Below are 19,329 nucleotides of genomic sequence, written 5' to 3' on the forward strand. Positions count from 1 at the left end.
TAAGGTTACTCAGAGTAACCTTACATATGCGTGCACCTTCCACATCTTTTCATAGTCTGTGACCATCGAAAGATATGGGAGGTTCCCAGTGGCATGCGAATGGATGCTTATGTAAAACACCCCTTCAAAGCCAGTGCGAACATACGCGCCTTGCGAATGGTGGGCTGGCATACCACCATTTGCAAGGTGAGATCTGGTTCAATTGCAAGGATGCAAATTCGCATCCGAGCAAATTAACCAAAATAACCCCCTCACTCAGGGTATAGGTCACTGGGTCGATACATATTTGGTCGACTTTTTGACTTTCAATTGTCGCCCTAATGCTTGTGTCGACCTTCCAACCCTGTCAACATTAGCCATGTCGGCCTATTTCATGTGTCGACCAGCCATGTCAACCTTCAGTGGTCAACTTAATACATGTCAATTTAATATGTGTCCACCTAACGACCCTATATCCTCACACATACTCATACATACTTACACTCAATATAAAAGGGCATTGTAGAAACATATACATATTTGGCAATTTATACTAATAATAAGAACATGTAATTAAGTAAATGCTCAAGATACAGTATATCATTTAGGTTTAACTTTTTATTAAAGAAGTGCTAAAGTACTGGACATTCAGTACATCATATTTATTACCAAAATTATTGACAAATGTACAAAACTTAACTTAAATCATTTTTTTTGGCTACCTCAATTTCTCAGCTATATGTAAACAATCCTTGGGTTAATTTGATGGAAAATATACAGGGAGAGCCAGTTAAAGTTTGGGTACAGAATGTACGCCTTAAATTACGGTTTGGCTTTCGAGTACACAATCCAGAATTTGCATTTGGCACATGGCAGTGACACCTCCTGTGCAATCACTTGTAGTTTTCATCTCAGGAAATGTCACCATTTTACAACAGAAACAATCAGAATCATTAAATAAAAAGGAAGAATATTAGTATTATTATTAGGTTTGTTTCTTGACTATTAAAGATCTCATAATGACCAAACAAAAAAATATGATATAAAACATTGGGAACAGCAATCTATGAAACACAGTGTTATTTTTTTTTTACAATTTTATAATTCTGAAAGAAGTGAGAATTTATAAATAAGAGACAAAGATTATTTACATTAGTTAATTGCCCCATTTGTATGCTTGAAAGGAGAAGTAAAGATACCAGTGTTGTATAAAAATATATGTCATATTACTCTGGGACTTAACAGTCCTTTGAATTCAAGAAACATTTGTATCTTCCTCATACCATTAACAATAACCATAGTATACTGTTTATACATTTAGACCAAATAATGCTGATCCATAGCATAGTCATTTCCTGTTGCCGTATGTTCCATTAATCTCTGGTGACGCCATTTTTCTTTTACATTTATGCTGAAATCCCTAAAGAAAATGGATCGAGGTTAGGTGGGGCTCATTGCCCTGCATAAAATGACACGATTATCCTTCTTGCTATCACAAAGACGCATTATTATCCTTGGTACCATACATCTCAGCAAGCTTCTTAAACCGTGGTCCCCAGTCGGTAAGGTAGTCATAGCTCTGATCTGAGTCTGTACTGAATGACTGTAATGAGCTTAAGGACTGGGCCACTGAACCCTCACCCTCAAACATATATGTCTGAAGAGAGTCAAATGGAGGAGCACAAACATCTGTATCGGCTTCAAAGAGCTTAGCCAACATGTAGTTGTGAACATTATTGTCCATCACACATGACTGAGGTACATAACGTGATAGGCTTTCAATCTCTGGCTGCATGTCCTGCCTGCTTTTTCCAACATGTTGTACCTCCCGTGGATTCCATAAGGCTGAAATGTCAAAAGCCTCAGTATCTTCTTCTCCGCCTCCTTCATCATCATATCTAACAATGTTTTCATGAATGTTGTCTTCCTCATCAATGGTGTACGGCTGCTTTCTGTGTCTTCTCATTGATAAAATAAGCAGGACTAGTACTGCAGAAAACAAAGTAAAGTATTGTTATTAATATGATTAATAAAATATGACTGATACTACATTATAAAAAAAAACATTATATTAGAATAAATAACATAGAAATGTTGTGTTTTTAGGGGTGCAGAAACCTACTTTACAGAAAATCCAATGCATTGTGTTATAAAGTACTCATAGTTTTTGGGGTGGGTTAGATTTAGGCACTAGTGCAGGACTTAGGTTTAGGATTTCAGAGGGTTAGAGTTAGGCTTTGGGGAGGTAGGGTTAGGGTTAGGCATGCAGAAGGGGGGCTAGGCTGTGGGGCAGGGAGGTTAGGTATAGGCTGTGGGGAACAGAAGTTAGAGGCACTAATGGGGAGGGTTAGGCTGTGCGAAGGGAGGGTTAGTGGTTGGCAGGTGGATGCCTACTTCTGTTGGGATTGCCTGCATCAGGATGCCGGTATCAGTATTCTGACTCCCGGCATCCCCAATGTCGGTCATCTGTATGTATTCCGAGTTTTGAGATGTTATGAATGACACAGGGTTGATATAAGCCTGGATAAGCTAAAATTACAAGTTGTGGCCATCTACTGTGCTAATTGCCAACATTTAGTGTTAGGAGTATCGTTGTGGATTATACTGTATTTAACTCATTGATTTCAGGGCTCAGGCCGGTTTCCATAATATATTTTATTATTATTTACAGTTTCTTATATAGCACAGCAAATAACGTTGCCCTTTATAATAGGAAACCGTGAAAAAACAAACTGAAGGGTCCTGGAGGGATACAAAAGGTTAGGATTCCATAGCATGGCAGTACCACCAGATTGCAAGACAGTGCATCTTTATGGAGTTAGATGCAATTAGATAGGAGGGCTAAGGAAGGTTGTGTGGGTGTTCTGGAATATGATATGCTTGCCTGAAGAGGTGTGTATTCAAGGAATACTTGAAATTTTGGATTCTAGAGGAGAGTGTTAATGTGCTTGGAAAGGCATTCCATAAGTTGGGTGCTGCCGGAAGAAAGTCCTGCAATTGTGAATGGGATCTAGTAATGAGTGTGGATGAGAGACGCAGATCTTGTGCAGAGAGGTCTGGTGGGGATATATTTTGAGATAAGCGAAGAGATATACATTGTTGTAGTCAGGTTAATGGCCTTGAATGTGAGTAGAAGTATTTTATATTGAATATGGTAAAGTACAGGCAACCAATGGAGGGACTGACAGAGTGGATCAGCAGAAGTTGAACGTCTAGCTAGGAAGATCATCCTCGCAGCTGCATTCAAAATGGATTGTTGTGGTGAGAGTCTTTTCTTAGGAAGACCAGTAAGGAGGCTATTGCAATAATCAATGCGTGAGATAATGAGTGCATGGATTAGAGTTTTTGCAGTGTCTTGCATAAGATATGGTTAATTTTGGATATGTTTTTTAGATACATGTAAGAGGATTTAGAGACATATTGAATGTGAGGAATAAAGGACAGTTCAGAATAAAGGATGACCTCTAGGCAGCAAGCTTGTGGAGTAGGATTAATTGTTATGTTCTTAACAGTGATAGAGAAATCAGGTTTGAAACTGTTCTTTGCTGGTGGAAATATAATTAATTCTGTATTGGAAATTTTGATTTTGAGGTGGTGAGATGACATCCAAGATGAAATGGCAGAAAGGCATTCAAAAACACGGAGCAATACAGATGGTGTCAATTCAGGGGAGGATAGATAGATTTGAGTATCATTAGTGTACAGATAATACTGAAAACTGAAGCAGATGATTAGTTTGCCAAGAGAGGAGGCATAGATTAAGAAGAACAGAGGACCTAAGACTGGCAAGCTGCTCAATCAGATTGTGATGTCACTTAGGTGCCAAAAGACTGAGTCCTGATGTACTCCAACTGATACTATCGGATGCGATATAGCCCGATATATCGATGTGATCCTATGCAATATTTTACCTGTTCATAGGCCAAAGTGTGGTGAGCGTAGGGAGCTCCGCGAGGGGACGCAGATTACTGCACTCACCACAGTATATAAAATAAACTCCATGCGTAGTGGTAGTGGGGTTATGAACAGGTAAAAAAATCGCTTTGGATCGCATCGATATATCGGCCAATATCGCATCCGATATATTGGCCAATATCGCATCCGATATATCGGGCGCCGTGAAACTACACAAGTACCTTTTCATTCTATGGGCCAGATGCACTAAGCTTCAATAGTGATAAAATGGAGAGTGATAAAAAGCCAACCAATCAGCTCCTGCCTGACATTCTGCAAACACAGTCTGTGACATGGCAGGTAGGAGCTGATTGGCTGGTTGTTTATCGCTCTCTATTTGATCACTTTTTAAGCTTAGTGCATCTGGCCCAATGTATTATACATTATAACATTGTATGTGTGTGTTTTCTTTTTTATGCAGATTATTAAGAGAATTAAACAATATACCTCAGCCCAGCTCTTATAATTATATATATAATTCTTTGTCATGAATATATATATATATTTGATAAAGCTACGCAGCACTGAATTTCGAAGGATGTGATAACTAGGTTAGTAGAATGATTATCAACAACAAGCTACAGTATACTATAGGAGTATAACAGACTTTCTTCCTGAGTCTCTACAAAATATTTAGAAAAAACTATTTCCTCAGTCAATTTAAACGAAAGTAGTTGTGCAAAAAGATGTTCTAGTAAATAGATTATATTTAACATACCTAGTAATACAAAAATGCAGGCAAGAATAGCGATGAGTGCACCTCTGCTGAGGCTTATGGGCAATGTATACGGTTCAGCGCTGCAAGACATAATATCACCATCTTGATCACAGCTGCACACTTGTATTGTCAGAGTGCCAGTGCTACTCAGCATGGGCTGTCCGTTGTCCGCTACTAAGATGGGGATATAAAAAGTGCTCTGCTCAGCTTGTTTGAAGCCAGATTTTCTAGTTAAGATCCAAGCAGTGTTATCTAAACAGGGGAAACAAAATACAGATTTATTATTATTTGAAATATAGCAATTACTGTATTATTTGATTGCACTTCTGCTATTTATAGATCAAAGATTTTTAACCTTTTTATACTTTTTTCTCACTAAACAAGACATTAAACTTGCCAAGACACACTATCATTTTTTATAATCATATGTAATATATACTCATACTGTAAAATTCAATATATTAGTATAGAAAAGGAGTGCAGCACCACTTGCAAGAGACCCACAGTACCCAAGGTATATACAGTTTTATGGACACTCCATTGTATATATGGGTGTCCGCTACAGTATCCACTAAGGGGTATGGATCATAGGGTTGACATGAATCAAGGCCGACATGTCTGAAGGTAGACATGGGGTTAGGTCGACTGGGTCATTAAGTCGACACAAGCATTGGTCAATAGTCAAAAGGTCGACATGGTGTTTTTCACTTTTTTTTATCCCAAATGTCAACACATTGGACATGGACACTAAAAACGTGCACCATGTCCCCTTGCATGGCTCGCTGATCTCACCATGCTTCGGGCACAGAGCCTCGCTACTCTCGACAAACAATTTTTTTCTCCCACCATGCCCTAGTGCAGGGATGGGGAACCTTTGGCCCTCCAGCTGCTGTTGAACTACACATCCCAACATGCCCTGCAACAGTTGTAGCATGGCCACGTACAAAAACTGTAACAAGGCAGCTGAGATGTGTAGTTCCACAACAGCTGGAGGGCCGAAGGTTCCCTATCCCTGCCCTAGTGGATGGTAGGGCATGAAATACCGCCTGTCGGCACATGTCGGCTCCCAAAAAAATGAAAAACCCCATGTCGACCTTTTGACTGTTGACCTAGCCCATCTTGACCTAATGCATATGTTGCCCTAATGACCCTGTCCACCTAACCCCATGTCGATCGGCAGACATGTCAGCCTTCACTGGTCGACCCAATGCATGTCGACCTTCCCCTTGTCAACCTAGTGACCATATACCCTACTAAGAGATCATTGATGGTAAATGAGAAATGTGTGAAGGGATGTACACAAACATCGATTTTGACAGGTTTTTGATCCGATTTTGCTTATAGAAGCAAAATCCAGTCGAAATCGAATGTTTTTTAAAGATGCTTTCGATAAACATTTGATTTGATGTGCACTCCCATTTTCTCTATATATAAAAGAAAAATAGATCCAGTAAATCGAATGTGTACACTGTGCGTTGAATGCACATCGAAATCAATATCAAAATCAATATCGAATGCAGAAGTGCAGATTGAATGTGAAATCAAAAGGAAAGCAAAGGTTAAATGGAAAGGGAGTGGAATTGGGGAAATCGAAAGCTAAGCCAATCGAAATCCATGCGTCTGTACTCAATCGATGCAATGTAAATCGATGCGTCTGTACACACCTTGAGAGAATGTGGATAGAGGCATTAGCGACCAATGCTGTCACATCTAGTATGTTATATAATGACAAGATAAATATACTTAAGATCTCCCAAAAGTTTTAGGGGGATATTCAATCTCGGATCACAACTGTCGGGACATCCTGACAGCCGTGACCCTGTCCCGTTCTCGGGCTGTTCAACTTATAATCGGCAGGCAGGTTTAATGTCCTGCCTGCTGAGTGCAGGAAAGGGGCGTGGTCACAAGAAACGGCCGTGGATCATCGAGATCTGGCCGTGAGCTCGAAAATCAACGGCCGTTCTCGCCAAAATGAGCCCGACTACTTTTAAAGTCGGGCTCATTTTACCGAGATGCCTCTTTGATGCTGTCATGAAAGACAGATTTAAAAACAGATGACAGAATGTTTTTTTTTAAATAATATGATTTAATAAAATATTATAACATATATGGACTTAAAAAATACAAGTAAAATAAGATAAATAAAGACAAATATATACAAGACAAAAAAAGGAAAGTACAGTATCTTATCTTTTTTGTATGTGAGTTCAGGGAGGGAAGCCTTAGGTGGTTTGTCCATCAGACCCCTTGAAGAAGTCTGATGGGCAAAACACATTACTGATGCCCCTACTCTCTCTCTCTCTCTCTCTCTCTCTCTCTCTCTCTCTCTCACACACAAATATCAATATATATTTAATAAACTCATTGTCCTCTATTTTAATTAAACACATTAATTAAACACATTGGCCCCCAGAAAATGAAACACATTGGCACACATGGCAGGATTTAAGGGTCAGAACGCCCATAGGCACAACATTTGTACCCCCCCCCCATTTTAACATATTTTAAGGTATCCTTGCAGATGCAACGGCACCCTTACCAGCCACTCACTTTCACAGCCACACGTACTGCTGCTGCTGTATATGGGTTATCTCCAACATTACTGCTATATGTGCATTGTCCAAATAGCTGGACAGTCACATCTGCTAGCCTGGATAGGGAATCTCTGGGCTCTAGTGTAACTTGTTCAGGTGATGCTCTAGATCACGGGTGTCAAACACAAGGCCCGCGGGCCAAATCCGGCCCGCCAGACCTCGTCATGTGGCCCGCGCGAGGAGATAGCACGCAGGGCAGTGTGTCCCAGCTCCTGCCTAGGCCACCTCCTCTCACCCACCCCACTGCGGCCGCCTTACCTGTTCCTCCACTGTCGGCGGCCATGTTCCTGTAGGCACATATGTATGCGGCTACAGAAACATGGCCGCCGGCCTCCACGGCTACGTGGAGGAGGGCCCGGCCGCCTGTTCCCTCTGATGCCCAGCAGTGACAGACACTGGGTGGGGACGTCATGACGATGACGCCGCCCGCCCATGCGTCTGTAGAGAAGTAGGAGCAGGCAGGGAAGCTGGACCGGGAGTCGGGGACAGTGTGGCCGCAGCAAGCAGTGAAGAAAAGCTGGAAGCCGCAGCAGCTGGAGGACAGACGGAGAAACAGTAAGTGAGGATGAGGATCACACTCACAATAAAAAAATATATATATCTGCTGTTTCCTGAGGTGTCCCCGTGTATAATAATAATAATGCCATGACACCACAGGCTGCTCCTCCTGTATAATTATTTATGTGTCATGGCATTACTTTTATTATATTATACAGGGGGAGCAGTCTGTGGTGTCATGGCATTATTATTATACAGGGGGAGCAGCCTGTAGTGTCATAGCATTCATTTTATATTATACAGGGGGAGCAGCCTGTGGTGTCATGGCATTATAATTATACAGGGGGACCTACAGATACAACCGGCCCTTTGAGGGTGACCAAACTGCTGATGCGGCCCCCGATGAATTTGAAATGAGGTTTGTGTCAGCGCCTGCTGTTTAAGTAATTAATATGCACGGTTCTCTTAAAAAATATATATAAATTTAATTAGAATAAAAAATATAAGTATAACAAAATACAATTCATATAATTATACACATATAATAAAAAAAAAAAAAAAAAAAAAAAAAATTAATTATAAAAAATATCTCGTAATTGTGAATCAATTAGCAGCAATAAACTTTTTTTCCCCTTTTTAGGAGGTATAATAAGCGACAGTCCTGTAATAAGGTAAATGAATGCTGATATTAATATTACCATCCCATGGCGCAAGTTGTTGTATTGGCCAGTGTCACACTTGCTCCTGAGGAAGCCGGAGGTTCCGGAGAAACGCGTTGAGCGATCCACATATTGCTGATCCATCCTTTACTACACAAGTGACCTGGTTCATCTTTCTATTCCTGTGACGTCCACCTTCAAAAATTATTCCTGGACACTTCAAAACATCTTGGGTTTCCATTTATCCCTAATTGCTCCAAGGAGAAGGAAATCAGGACTGTCGATTCAGGACCCTTGAGCCTTTGAAATTATAAGGCAACAGAACCTCAAAGCGTCACAAGTTATCGAACTGGCCAATACAACAACTTGCGCCATGGGATGGTAATATTAATATCAGCATTCATTTACCTTATTACAGGACTGTCGCTTATTATACCTCCTAAAAAGGGGAAAAAAAAGTTTATTGCTGCTAATTGATTCACAATTACGAGATATTTTTTATAATTATTATTTTTTTTTTTTTTTGATTATTTTTATTATATGTGTATAATTATATGAATTGTATTTTGTTATACTTATATTTTTTATTCTAATTAAATTTATATATATTTTTTAAGAGAACCGTGCATATTAATTACTTAAACAGCAGGCGCTGACACAAACCTCATTTTCTTTTTTTCATATGCAATTATTCTGGGTTTGTGACTAAACCCCGTGTCAGCTGCCTTTAATTGCGCAGCACACACCACAAACTTTCTTTCTTCCCGATGAATTTGAGTTTGACACCCCTGCTCTAGATCATATGGCCACTGTAACTCCAGATGTCCCTGATGCAACCACCTTGTGCACCTTCCCCGGATAATGTCACCCCGCCTTGCCGTAATCTGCTTCGCTGCCCCTCTGATGAGCGGTGCCACCGCTGACATGAATCATGTTGGCAGCAGAGCCGCTCATCACTCGCCGCTGCCTGCTCGGCCATGGTCACAGGCAGCCCATGAAAGGTCCCACCCCTAGGCCCATGCCTCACAGGCCAAGTGACAAATCTGGCCCTGGCTCCCACGGCAACAACATACATTGGCCCAATAAGCAATTATACATACTGGCCCCCACAGCAATTACACACATTGGGATTAATTTAGCTAGCCCCGCAGATAGCAAGAAATGTGATGCAGTCTAAGGCACGACGGGGGCGGTGACTGAGCGTTGCAGGGGTGGTAACTGAACTTTTTGCGGGTGCAGTGCTGGCATTGCAGGTGTGTCCATTGGGGGGGGGAGTGCAGCAGCTGCATGATGTCACACATAGCCACTACAACCAGAAACAAGCACAGCAAGGTCCATGCACAGTAGCAATGCAAGCACGTGTTGGCAAATTTTCTAAGATGGGAGTTCTATTGAAAATGGCATGTTGCCCCTAGCAACCAATTAGATTATATTTTTTCAAAAATGTATTTAGCACCTTCTAGAAAATAATAAATATCTGATTGGTTGCTATGGGCAACATTGAATCTCCAATACAACCACCATCTAAGTAGATTTACCCCTTAGTTAGGGCCTGACGTCAATGTTGTATGCTATGGGGCCAGTTTTGCTACTGTGCATGCATATAAGTGGCACTATGAATGTGCCATGATGGTCTTGCATGAATCCAGTGAGGATTTAAGGGCAAAGTGACTGAGAGTCAGGGAACATTTATGGTAGGTACCATGGGAGTGGGGGCGCAAAGGAACAGTGCAGAGACCATTTATGTCTGCGATCCCATGTGCAGTTACAATGGCTCTGGCATCTTACTTCTGCTGTTAATGCTGAAGGACCATATGGTTCCTCTATTATTGATGGATGTGTGTTCAATAGTTGCTTTGTAATACACAAGAGGTGAATCCAAGACATGTCCAGTAGGCGTCTCAATACATATACCAGTGGCTGAGATATTTACATATTTTTTCACAGCGGCTGTGTACGAAATCATGCATCTAACACCTTCCATTTTGTGGGTGATTTATCAATATGGCCTGAAAATTATTTTCTAGGAAAGATTTTTGCAGATACTTTACCTTCCAGTCCATATGCCCAATGTGTATGCTTGACTTGGATTTACACTTAAATTATAATACTAGTATAAAACTAGTAGTCTACACTACCCACCACTTGGCTCCAACCTCCTCTTTGGATGCCTTCCTCTGCTGTCCTCCCCATGCCATGGCTCCGTCTCCCATCCCATCCCCTCAACTCACAACTACACACTCCCATACCACAGCGGCCAGTCCTCCTTTACTAAAGCTATTCTATCTCCCTTGAAGAAGTAGCCATTGGGTATTTCTCAATGAGGAGACAGGACTTTTTCCGCAATTATTTTTTAATTTATTGAATTAAGTAAAAAATGCTTGATTTACTAATGAATTTTTCACTTTTCCAGCCCCCACTCTCACCATCCAGGGTAGTGGTTGGAGGATAACATTGGGAAATGTACCACACACATCAAGGTCAAATAGTGGACAATTCGTTTCCCAATAAACAGCAAGAATAATAAAATAAAAACATTAATCAAAACATTCTGTCAGAACAGGCTTTCTGGAAAATAATAGACTGCTTAGGGTTTAAGGGCCAGATATATCAAGTTTCAAACAGTGAAAACCCATGTCACAGGCTGGGTTTGAAAACTGACAGATTGGAGCTGATTGGCTGGTTGTTTATCATTCTCCATTTCATCACTTTTGAAGCTTGATACATTTGGCCCTAAGTAAATATTTAAGGGCTAGATGCACTAAGCATCAAAAGTGATAAAATGGAGAGTGATAAACAACTAGCCAATCAGCTCCCACCTGCCATGTTACAGATTGTGTTTGAAAAATGTCAGGCAGGAGCTGCTTGGCTGGCTGTTTATCACTCTCCATTTTATTACCTTTGGAAGCTTAGTACATCTGGCCCTGTCATACTGTACAGTACAGAACATACATATTTATATTTTACATACGGTAACCAATTTATAGTATCTGTATACAACCAAATCTCATTCAAGTACATATTTTATTTTCTATTCAAATATTAAAGCCAACAGTACAATATTTAAATGAATTTGAACATTAAACATTTCAAAGGTCATTTTGTTACATGGATTACCTTGGTTATCTCTTAATGTGAAATTTGGGTTATTAGCTGCCTCAGGAGCCAGGCTGTAGTATATATGATGACCTTCTGGTGGATCGTCTTGGTCTATTGCGCTTACAGTCTGAATCAGCTAAAATGCAGATAAAGAATAAAAAGGTAAAATAACTGATAGAATGTATTCTCTTAAGATGTCTTGTGTTATAAAAGTTGAAACCACTTGACTATAAAACATATAAAGGACAATCATATTTCAGAGAATTACTAGAAGAATAGAAGGGAAGGTCATATGGAAATATGATTATTAACTTTAATCTAACTGAATTACGGCATTAGGCATTTGCTGAAGTTCATAAATTCTTTATTATACCAAAAAATAAAGTTGCCAATCTCAGCATTGGTTAAAAACTTACTATATATATCCAGGCTCAAAAGAACCAGATAAGTACTTTAATAAGCTTTGTCATTGGGGTGAGATGGTTTAGACTCCAAGGGCCAAATGTAATAGGGTGTGAAAATCAGAAAGAGATTTTGGGAGCGGTTTCACGGTTTTTGAAAGCGGCAATCATTTACACTGCAAAATCTGGTTGATTTTGCCATGTAATTGATTGCCGCTTTAAAAAAAAAAAGGGAAAACTCTTCCAAAATCTCTTGCTTTTAGGATTCTCACGCCATACTGTATTACATTTGGCCCTATCAATATTTAATTCTTGCCTATCTTAGTCATGTTTCAGGTCTGCATGGATTTCACTTTAACCAAAAATCACAAAGTAACTACTGTTTTCAGCCGTTAAGTTTTAATGTTGTACAGTAAGTCTTTGTCCTTGTTGCACAGTGGATGTCCTGCTGGGAACCATATATCTTTCGGTTTGCCCACCTGCCTGCTTCCCTACTCCAAACACAAACAGTGGCGTCACAGTGTATTAAAAACCTGAAAACCCATGTTAGGTAACATAGAAAAAAATCAATGTAAGCAGGAAAGAATATCTATAGGACAGTGGTTCCCAAACTTTTTGAATCACGGCACCCTAAAGTATCAGAATATTTTTCACGGCACCACTAGGCCAAAAGTTGGTTACTAATTTCAGGAAAAATATTTAAAAAGTTGTGATTTAAAGGTTTTCCTTAGGTCCACTTATGTGGTGAGAAACATGATTCACTTCTGTTTACCCACATATTCTTAATTGGAAGCCACAAGCACTGATTTTGCCTATTTCATTGGCCATAAATAACTTTAAATAATAAAAAGAATTGATTCTGGACCACCAACCTGAGGCACCCCTGCAAGTGCTCCAAGGCACCCCAGGGAGCCTAGGCGCACAGTTTGGGAACCACTGCTATAGGAGGAAAACAAAATATCAATAGAGTCATTGACCATACTTATGTAGGAGTACAGCAAATGATAATAACTTTTTTGTTGTTCATGCTTCTGTTTATACATCATAAGCCATTTCATGGTATATTACATGGTTTTTAATTTGTCAAATTGTACATTCTCTACCGTAAATAATTCCAGGTAATAAATAACAGTAACTGAATGGTTTCAGTATTTCCTAAAGAGCATTGAGCAGATATTTCAAGACAGAAATATACTGTAATTGTCAAATATAAAAATCAGCAGGTAAAATCAGGGTATGGGCCAAAGGGTCGACTGTATTAAGCTCGACATGCATTAGGTCAACCACTGAATGCCGACACCTGAAATAGGTCGACGTGTCTAAGTTCGACAGGTTCGGAAGATAGGCACAAACATTAGATCGACAATGGGAGGGTCGACATTAATTTTTCACTTATTTTGTCCTAAATGTCGATATGGACACAGTGTACTGCGGTGTTCGGCACACTATTTTATTCTTCTACCACGCCATAGTGGATGGTATGGCATGAAATACCACCTGCTGGCACATGTTGGCTCCAAAAAAAGGGGGAAAACTAATGTCGACTTTTTAATATTGTGATCGAATGCGTGTGATAACCTTTTGACCCTGTCGACCTAAGCCATGTTGACCTATTTCAGGTGTCGACCTAAGCCCTGTCTATCTTCAGTTGGTCAACCGAATGTATGTCAACCTTAGTAAGTCAACCCGGTGATCATATGCCGTAAAATCAATACTGCACCCAAATAGCTGTTTGAAAACGAACCTTACGCTCAATGTGGGTATCCTATTAATAGTGGTAATTCACCACTGCTAATAGCTTCGCTGGGTCTATCCATTTAACCCCAATGCAAGCTTCTCCCACTGTTGCCAGCACTTATCATGGATTATAGTTTGGGTGCCTCATGTACGGAAGATTATACCAGATCCCATTTGTTATTGCGCAATTGTGGGACATTTATTGGCAGATAAAAATGGCCTCTAATTGGATACCAACATAATGAACTTTTTTAAGTTTTCTTCTTTAAAAAGTAATGTTAAATGTAATGTTTTTTCATCCATTTTGGATTTTGACTTTGCTAAGAGCTTCACTTCCAGGGCACACTTTTCCAGCAGCTTGTGAGTGCTTTCGCTTCCACCACCCTCCCCCTCCAAAACCAGCCCCCCCCCCCAGAACACGGTCTACCCCCCTTCCTCACTGTATGTCCAGCTGGGAAGCAGGTAAATGGGTCAAATAAATGTCTACAGCCACCATCGTTTTACCCAATGGGCATGGCTGCAAACATGTTTGCAGCCAAGCACACGGGGAAAATCATTCACCATCAAATAATTTTCTCCCCGCACACAAGCGGTGAGTAAATCTAGACTTACTTGGTACTGTGAGGACTGTGAGGAAAAGGATGTCAGCAGCCCTCCCTTCCAACGGCCAGAAAACACTGGCTGTATGGGCCCAAAAGCCTGCATGACCCAGCGAGCAGCAAGTGAAGGCTAATCTTTACTCACTACCTTCGGACTGATGGCTCATGCAATTAATAAAATTAATTGTATTAATGAACCCAGTGGTTCTTAAACTATGGGTCCTGACCCCAAAGTGGGTCCCGACCTTCTCAACATGGGGTCGCGACCAGTGGCTGCTCTTACCCTTTACGAGGAGGGGGGCTGCCGCAATGCCCCTCCCCTCCGCTGCCATGATCCAAATCCCCACTTAGGTCCGGTCCCGGCCTCCGGTCCCCTGCATGGGGCCAGTGCATGCACAGTAAATTCATACATACTGCACATGAGCTGGCTCAAGCCTCCATGTTTGCAGCCCCAGGAGGCTTAATCAGATTCCCGGGTCTGGCGCATGCGCAGTATGGTCCGCGGTACTGCGCATGTGCAGAACTTGTTTTGGGGGCTGCTGAAAATTTGCAAAATACAGGCATCCCGGAGGGAGGGAACACCTCCCAATGGGACTGCCTTCAGTGACTGGCAGGTCGGACTTCCAATAGGAAGCCACTGCCAGTCACATTGAAGCCAGTGCAGTCTCAAAGATTGCATCTGGCTTCACTTTAGGCAGAGATAGTGGCGGATTTTACCGGGGGGGGGGGGGGGGGGGAGGCTGCGCAGCCCTACAGCACATAGGTAAAAAACACCTCTGGTTGCGACTCCATGTTGCTGACCATCAGGCTGATAACTTTTCTAATCTCAGCCAGTGATTCAAGGAGTCTGTTATGTTAGATTCCTGCCATCATTTTGTGCCTCCACAATGCTGCCATGTATGTGCTGTCTGCTGACTACACATCTGATGTGATGGCCTTCTGCAGTAACTTGCTGTGGTCCAGTAATTATTTTTATTGTCTGGGGTCCCAGAGCAAAATAGTTTGGAGGACCTCTGAATTAACCTGTATATTGGTCACATGTTAATTCATTGGTAATGCCCAAAAGTAAACATCTGAATACCCCCCAAACAGTTAATGAATGTAAGCATGCTTATTGTTGGATGGCTGATAGCAGGAAGTTATGATTTTTTTTTTTTTTTACTAAAGAAGGGGCACCAGTAAATTGCTTTGCCTAGGGTCTAAAATGCCTTAAGATGGCACTTGTTCCAGTTTCCCAATAATGTCTTTAGATAGTCCTTGAATTATATTTGCTAGTTACCATGTTCTTGTAAATAGTAAAATAATTCCAGTCTTAGCTCAGTCTTACCTGTCCAGCTTTAGCATTTTCACACATGAAGGTTTCATAGAATTTGGTGAATACTGGAGCATTATCATTGACATCTAATATTTTGATTGTAACTGGAACACTTCCAATCTGTGCTGGATTATCTACAGGAATGCAAAATTTATAATGTTAGATATTGTTGTTCTCAAAGCAATGAGGCCCTGTGAATGAATATATTCCATTAGATGGAGGGAGTATTTTTTGGAATGCCAAATCTTTTAAGACAGCTTTTGGCAATTATGGAAAGAAATCTGAACCTTAATTTACATATTACAATTAAACATGGAAATAAAGATTCAGATATGACAAAATATAATTTCTCACCATTTGTTACTGATCTAATGATCTTGGCTCATGGACTACATATCATGTAAATTGCACAGTGTCAGTGAATTCCAAAGAAGGAACGGTCATTTTTTTATATCCAGAACCTCACACTTTGGTGTAATTACCTTTTCTACAACACCTTCTAATTTGAATAATGGGTCTAATTCCACTTTGTAAGCAAAGCAAAAATGCACAAAAATGGGCAAAACCATGTTGCACTGCAGGTGGTGCAGATGAAACATGTGCAGGTAGATTTGGGTGCAAAAATAACACTGTCTAGCTGTGGGCTACATGCGAAAGCAGACAGTATTTACCCTGCATAGAAACAATATAAACAGATTTGTTCTCCATGTATGGCAACATGGTGTGTTCCAGATACAACATTCTTTGCTTTACTGAATGAGGCCCAAAGTACAGTACAAACATGTATTTAAATACCTAAAATACAGTATCTGTATACTTCATTGAGTTCTATGCTTATTCCGAAAAGAAAAAAGTAATACAGTTCAAGACGATGGAGCATAATTGGTTATAGCATGCAGAGCACTAAACATACACAACTTTCCACTGTGCCGGTAGCTCTAAATGACCCCACAAAGGAGATTAATTTAATGGTGGAGCTTACCAAGCAGCTGTAGCACAATGTTTAATGTGTAGAGAGATTCAATTACTAGCACAGTCATCGTTCAGCTATTGTGCATTAACCCATAGATACTGGATGAAGCTCACAGACCTATGCCATATGCCGCATGGAAAGCCCCATAGGGTGGACATTATACATATTGTTTTTCTCATAGCTTTTGAGGAAAATAGGCATTAAGTGCGCCCTCTAGGGTTTACTGCATGGCTGAGCAGCAGTAATGAAATAGCTCCTGGCAGAGTTGCAACTAAACGGTAAGTAGCACAGCTTAATTGAATCTGCCCCTTAATGTACAAAATGTATATTTATAGTATAATTCTACTATAGATGCAAAAATGTTTTACTTACTCATCTCCATGGCTAAAATAGTGATATTATGCCCAGACACATCCTCTCTGTCCAGAGGCCTAGCTGTCATCAATGCTCCTGTGGTTATGTCAACATAGAAATATCGCCCAGGATCACTGTCTCTATCAATCGAATACCTTTAAAATGCATAAATGTATCAGCAAAGTAAAGTACATTGTATTAACTGTATCAAATGAAGAGATGCTTTGCAAAATATTCTCTGCATTAAAAATGCCCAACCCACCATACATAAGTTTTCTTCAAGATATAATTTTATGAAACACAAGTTTATTATGTGTAGTCAATGTCAATAGACTTCCTGGAGTGTGGTAAGGCCCAGGTTATAACTGTTTAAATGTGAATACTAGAACTAGAGGGTATTCAATTAGCCACAGAGTTTAACCCATGGCTAATTGCCAGCAACAATCCCAGTGGTGCGAGAAAGGGGGTTTCCATTAAGTAGGCTTTTTACCCCACTAGAAAACTGGGATTCATGCACAAAAAAATTACTGATTCCCCATAAACTGCAGAATCTATGCGTCTTCCCCCCTTACACCTTGGCCTCGCCCTCCACTGCATCACCCTCCTTTTCCCCTCACATCAAGACTCCATACTCTTCCCTATATCATCCTCACACCCAAGCTCCATCCTCTGCTCCATTACCTTTCTCCTTTCCACATACTCTGGTAATTTATTTTCCTTAATCACCATGTTTCTTATATCACACACCAGTTCCTCCTCTCCTTCATCATCCTGTCACTTTCATCATACCCAGCCTCATTTTGTACTCCATCACCCTGCTCTTTCCCTTACACCCCACTCCTCCATCTTACTGCTCCTTTCCTCACATCCCACACACATCCTCTATACCGTCAGCCTACTCCTTCCCTAACATTCCTGTCCCTTCAATCCTTTTTCACCATGCTCCTCCCCTCACATACCTGTCCCTTCATTTCTTTTTCACCATGCTCCTTCTCTCATACTCTGTCCCCTCCATTACCCTGCTCTTACTTTCATATTCATGCCCCTCCTGTCATCCACCACAATGCTCCTTCCCTCTCACTTTTTCCACTCCTCTCCTCCATCACCCTGCTCCTCCCCTCACACTCAGGCTACTTCTCTCTTTCATCACCCTGCTTCTTCACTCACACTCCTGCCACTGCCACTCCTCTGCTCCATCACACTGCTCCTTCCCTCACACTCAGGCCCCTTCTTTCCTCCATCACCCCGCTCCTTCACTCACACTCAGGCTACTCCTCTCTTCCATCACCCTGCTCCTTCCATCACACTCAGGCTACTCCTCTCTTCCATCACCCTGCTCCTTCCCTCACACTCAGGCCCCCTTTTTCATCCATCACCCTGCTCCTTCCCTCACACTCTGACCACCCCATATCCTCCTCTCACACTTCAACCTGTTCATCTCCTCCATAACCAAAATCCTTCCCTCACACTCCTGCCCCCAATTCCCTCTATTATCCTCCTTACTTTAAAGCCACTCCATAAATACTTAATAGCAGAGAGAGAGAGAGAGAGAGAGAGAGAGAGAGAGAGAGAGAGAGAGAGAGAGAGAGAGAGAGAGAAGATCTGCTATGTTGCAGACACTTCTTGGGCCAGATTCTCTAAGCTTCAAAAGTGATAAAATGGAGAGTGATAAACAGCCATCCAATCAGCTCCTGGCTGACATTTTTCAAACACAGCCTGTGACATGGCAGGTAGGAGCTGATTTGCTGGATGTTTATCACTCTCCATTTTATCACCTTTGAAGCTTAGAGAATCTGGCCCCTTGTCACATGCCTTCAAACATATAGGGGTTAAAGTTAAGAAGTTGCCTGATACCATCCAAACAGTTTCTGTACTTTTACAGACCATACTACAGTAGCTAAATGATAGCTAGAAAGAGATTGGTTGCTATGGGCAGCGTCTCCATGTTATCTCTCCTCTTGTGTGCATTGTTTGGGAACTAATGACATACTGTAGAAAGTACTGTTTTCAAAAGGAGGTGATGCTCGGTCAGAGGTGCTTTAAAATAGGAGGAGGCCTGTGTGCAGCCTCCTCTGCTCAGGCCTTCTCCTCTCTCCTGGCCAGCACCACTCTAGTGCATAGCACAATAGAGACTTAGCTTGAGAGGGCTTAGACTCTACTGCACATGCACAGAACTCCGATAAAATGTCTGCCCCAGACATTTTTTCAGCGATTCAGGCAATGCCGCTACCTTCATCGTGGGAATCCAGAGGTGTAGGTATTAAAAATGGGTGCAGTGTGTGCGGTATGGGCCCTCCTGGCACTCAGGGGCCCATGTGCACTGAGCACATTGCACTCATTATAAATAAGCCAATCGGCCCCATGTGAGTGAACTCTGTAATATACTGTATGCATTAGGAGAAGTTTGACTTCCAGAGTCTGACTTGTTCAGAATTTTTTTGCAGAGATT

The 19,329-nt window shown here is 41.2% G+C and overlaps 1 protein-coding gene across 4 annotated transcripts in view; it reads right to left on the reverse strand.

Annotated features, from left to right (window-relative positions):
- Positions 1-579: 579 nt before the first annotated feature.
- Positions 580-19,329, reverse strand: part of CDH20 (cadherin 20) — a 417,999-nt gene continuing 399,249 nt past the window's right edge. For all 4 annotated transcript variants that reach the window (XM_083188071.1, XM_083188069.1, XM_083188070.1 and 1 more), the window contains 5 exons: positions 16,899-17,035; positions 15,566-15,687; positions 11,520-11,637; positions 4,652-4,903; positions 580-1,968 (listed from right to left, as the gene is read on the reverse strand). In XM_083188071.1, coding sequence (XP_083044197.1) covers positions 1,472-1,968; positions 4,652-4,903; positions 11,520-11,637; positions 15,566-15,687; positions 16,899-17,035 — 1,126 coding nt within the window. In that variant the 3' untranslated portion in view covers positions 580-1,471. The remainder of the gene's footprint in view (positions 1,969-4,651; positions 4,904-11,519; positions 11,638-15,565; positions 15,688-16,898; positions 17,036-19,329) is intronic.

This window comes from Crinia signifera, chromosome 5 (assembly GCF_055691185.1).
Source record: "Crinia signifera chromosome 5, ASM5569118v1, whole genome shotgun sequence".
NCBI lineage: Eukaryota > Metazoa > Chordata > Amphibia > Anura > Myobatrachidae > Crinia > Crinia signifera.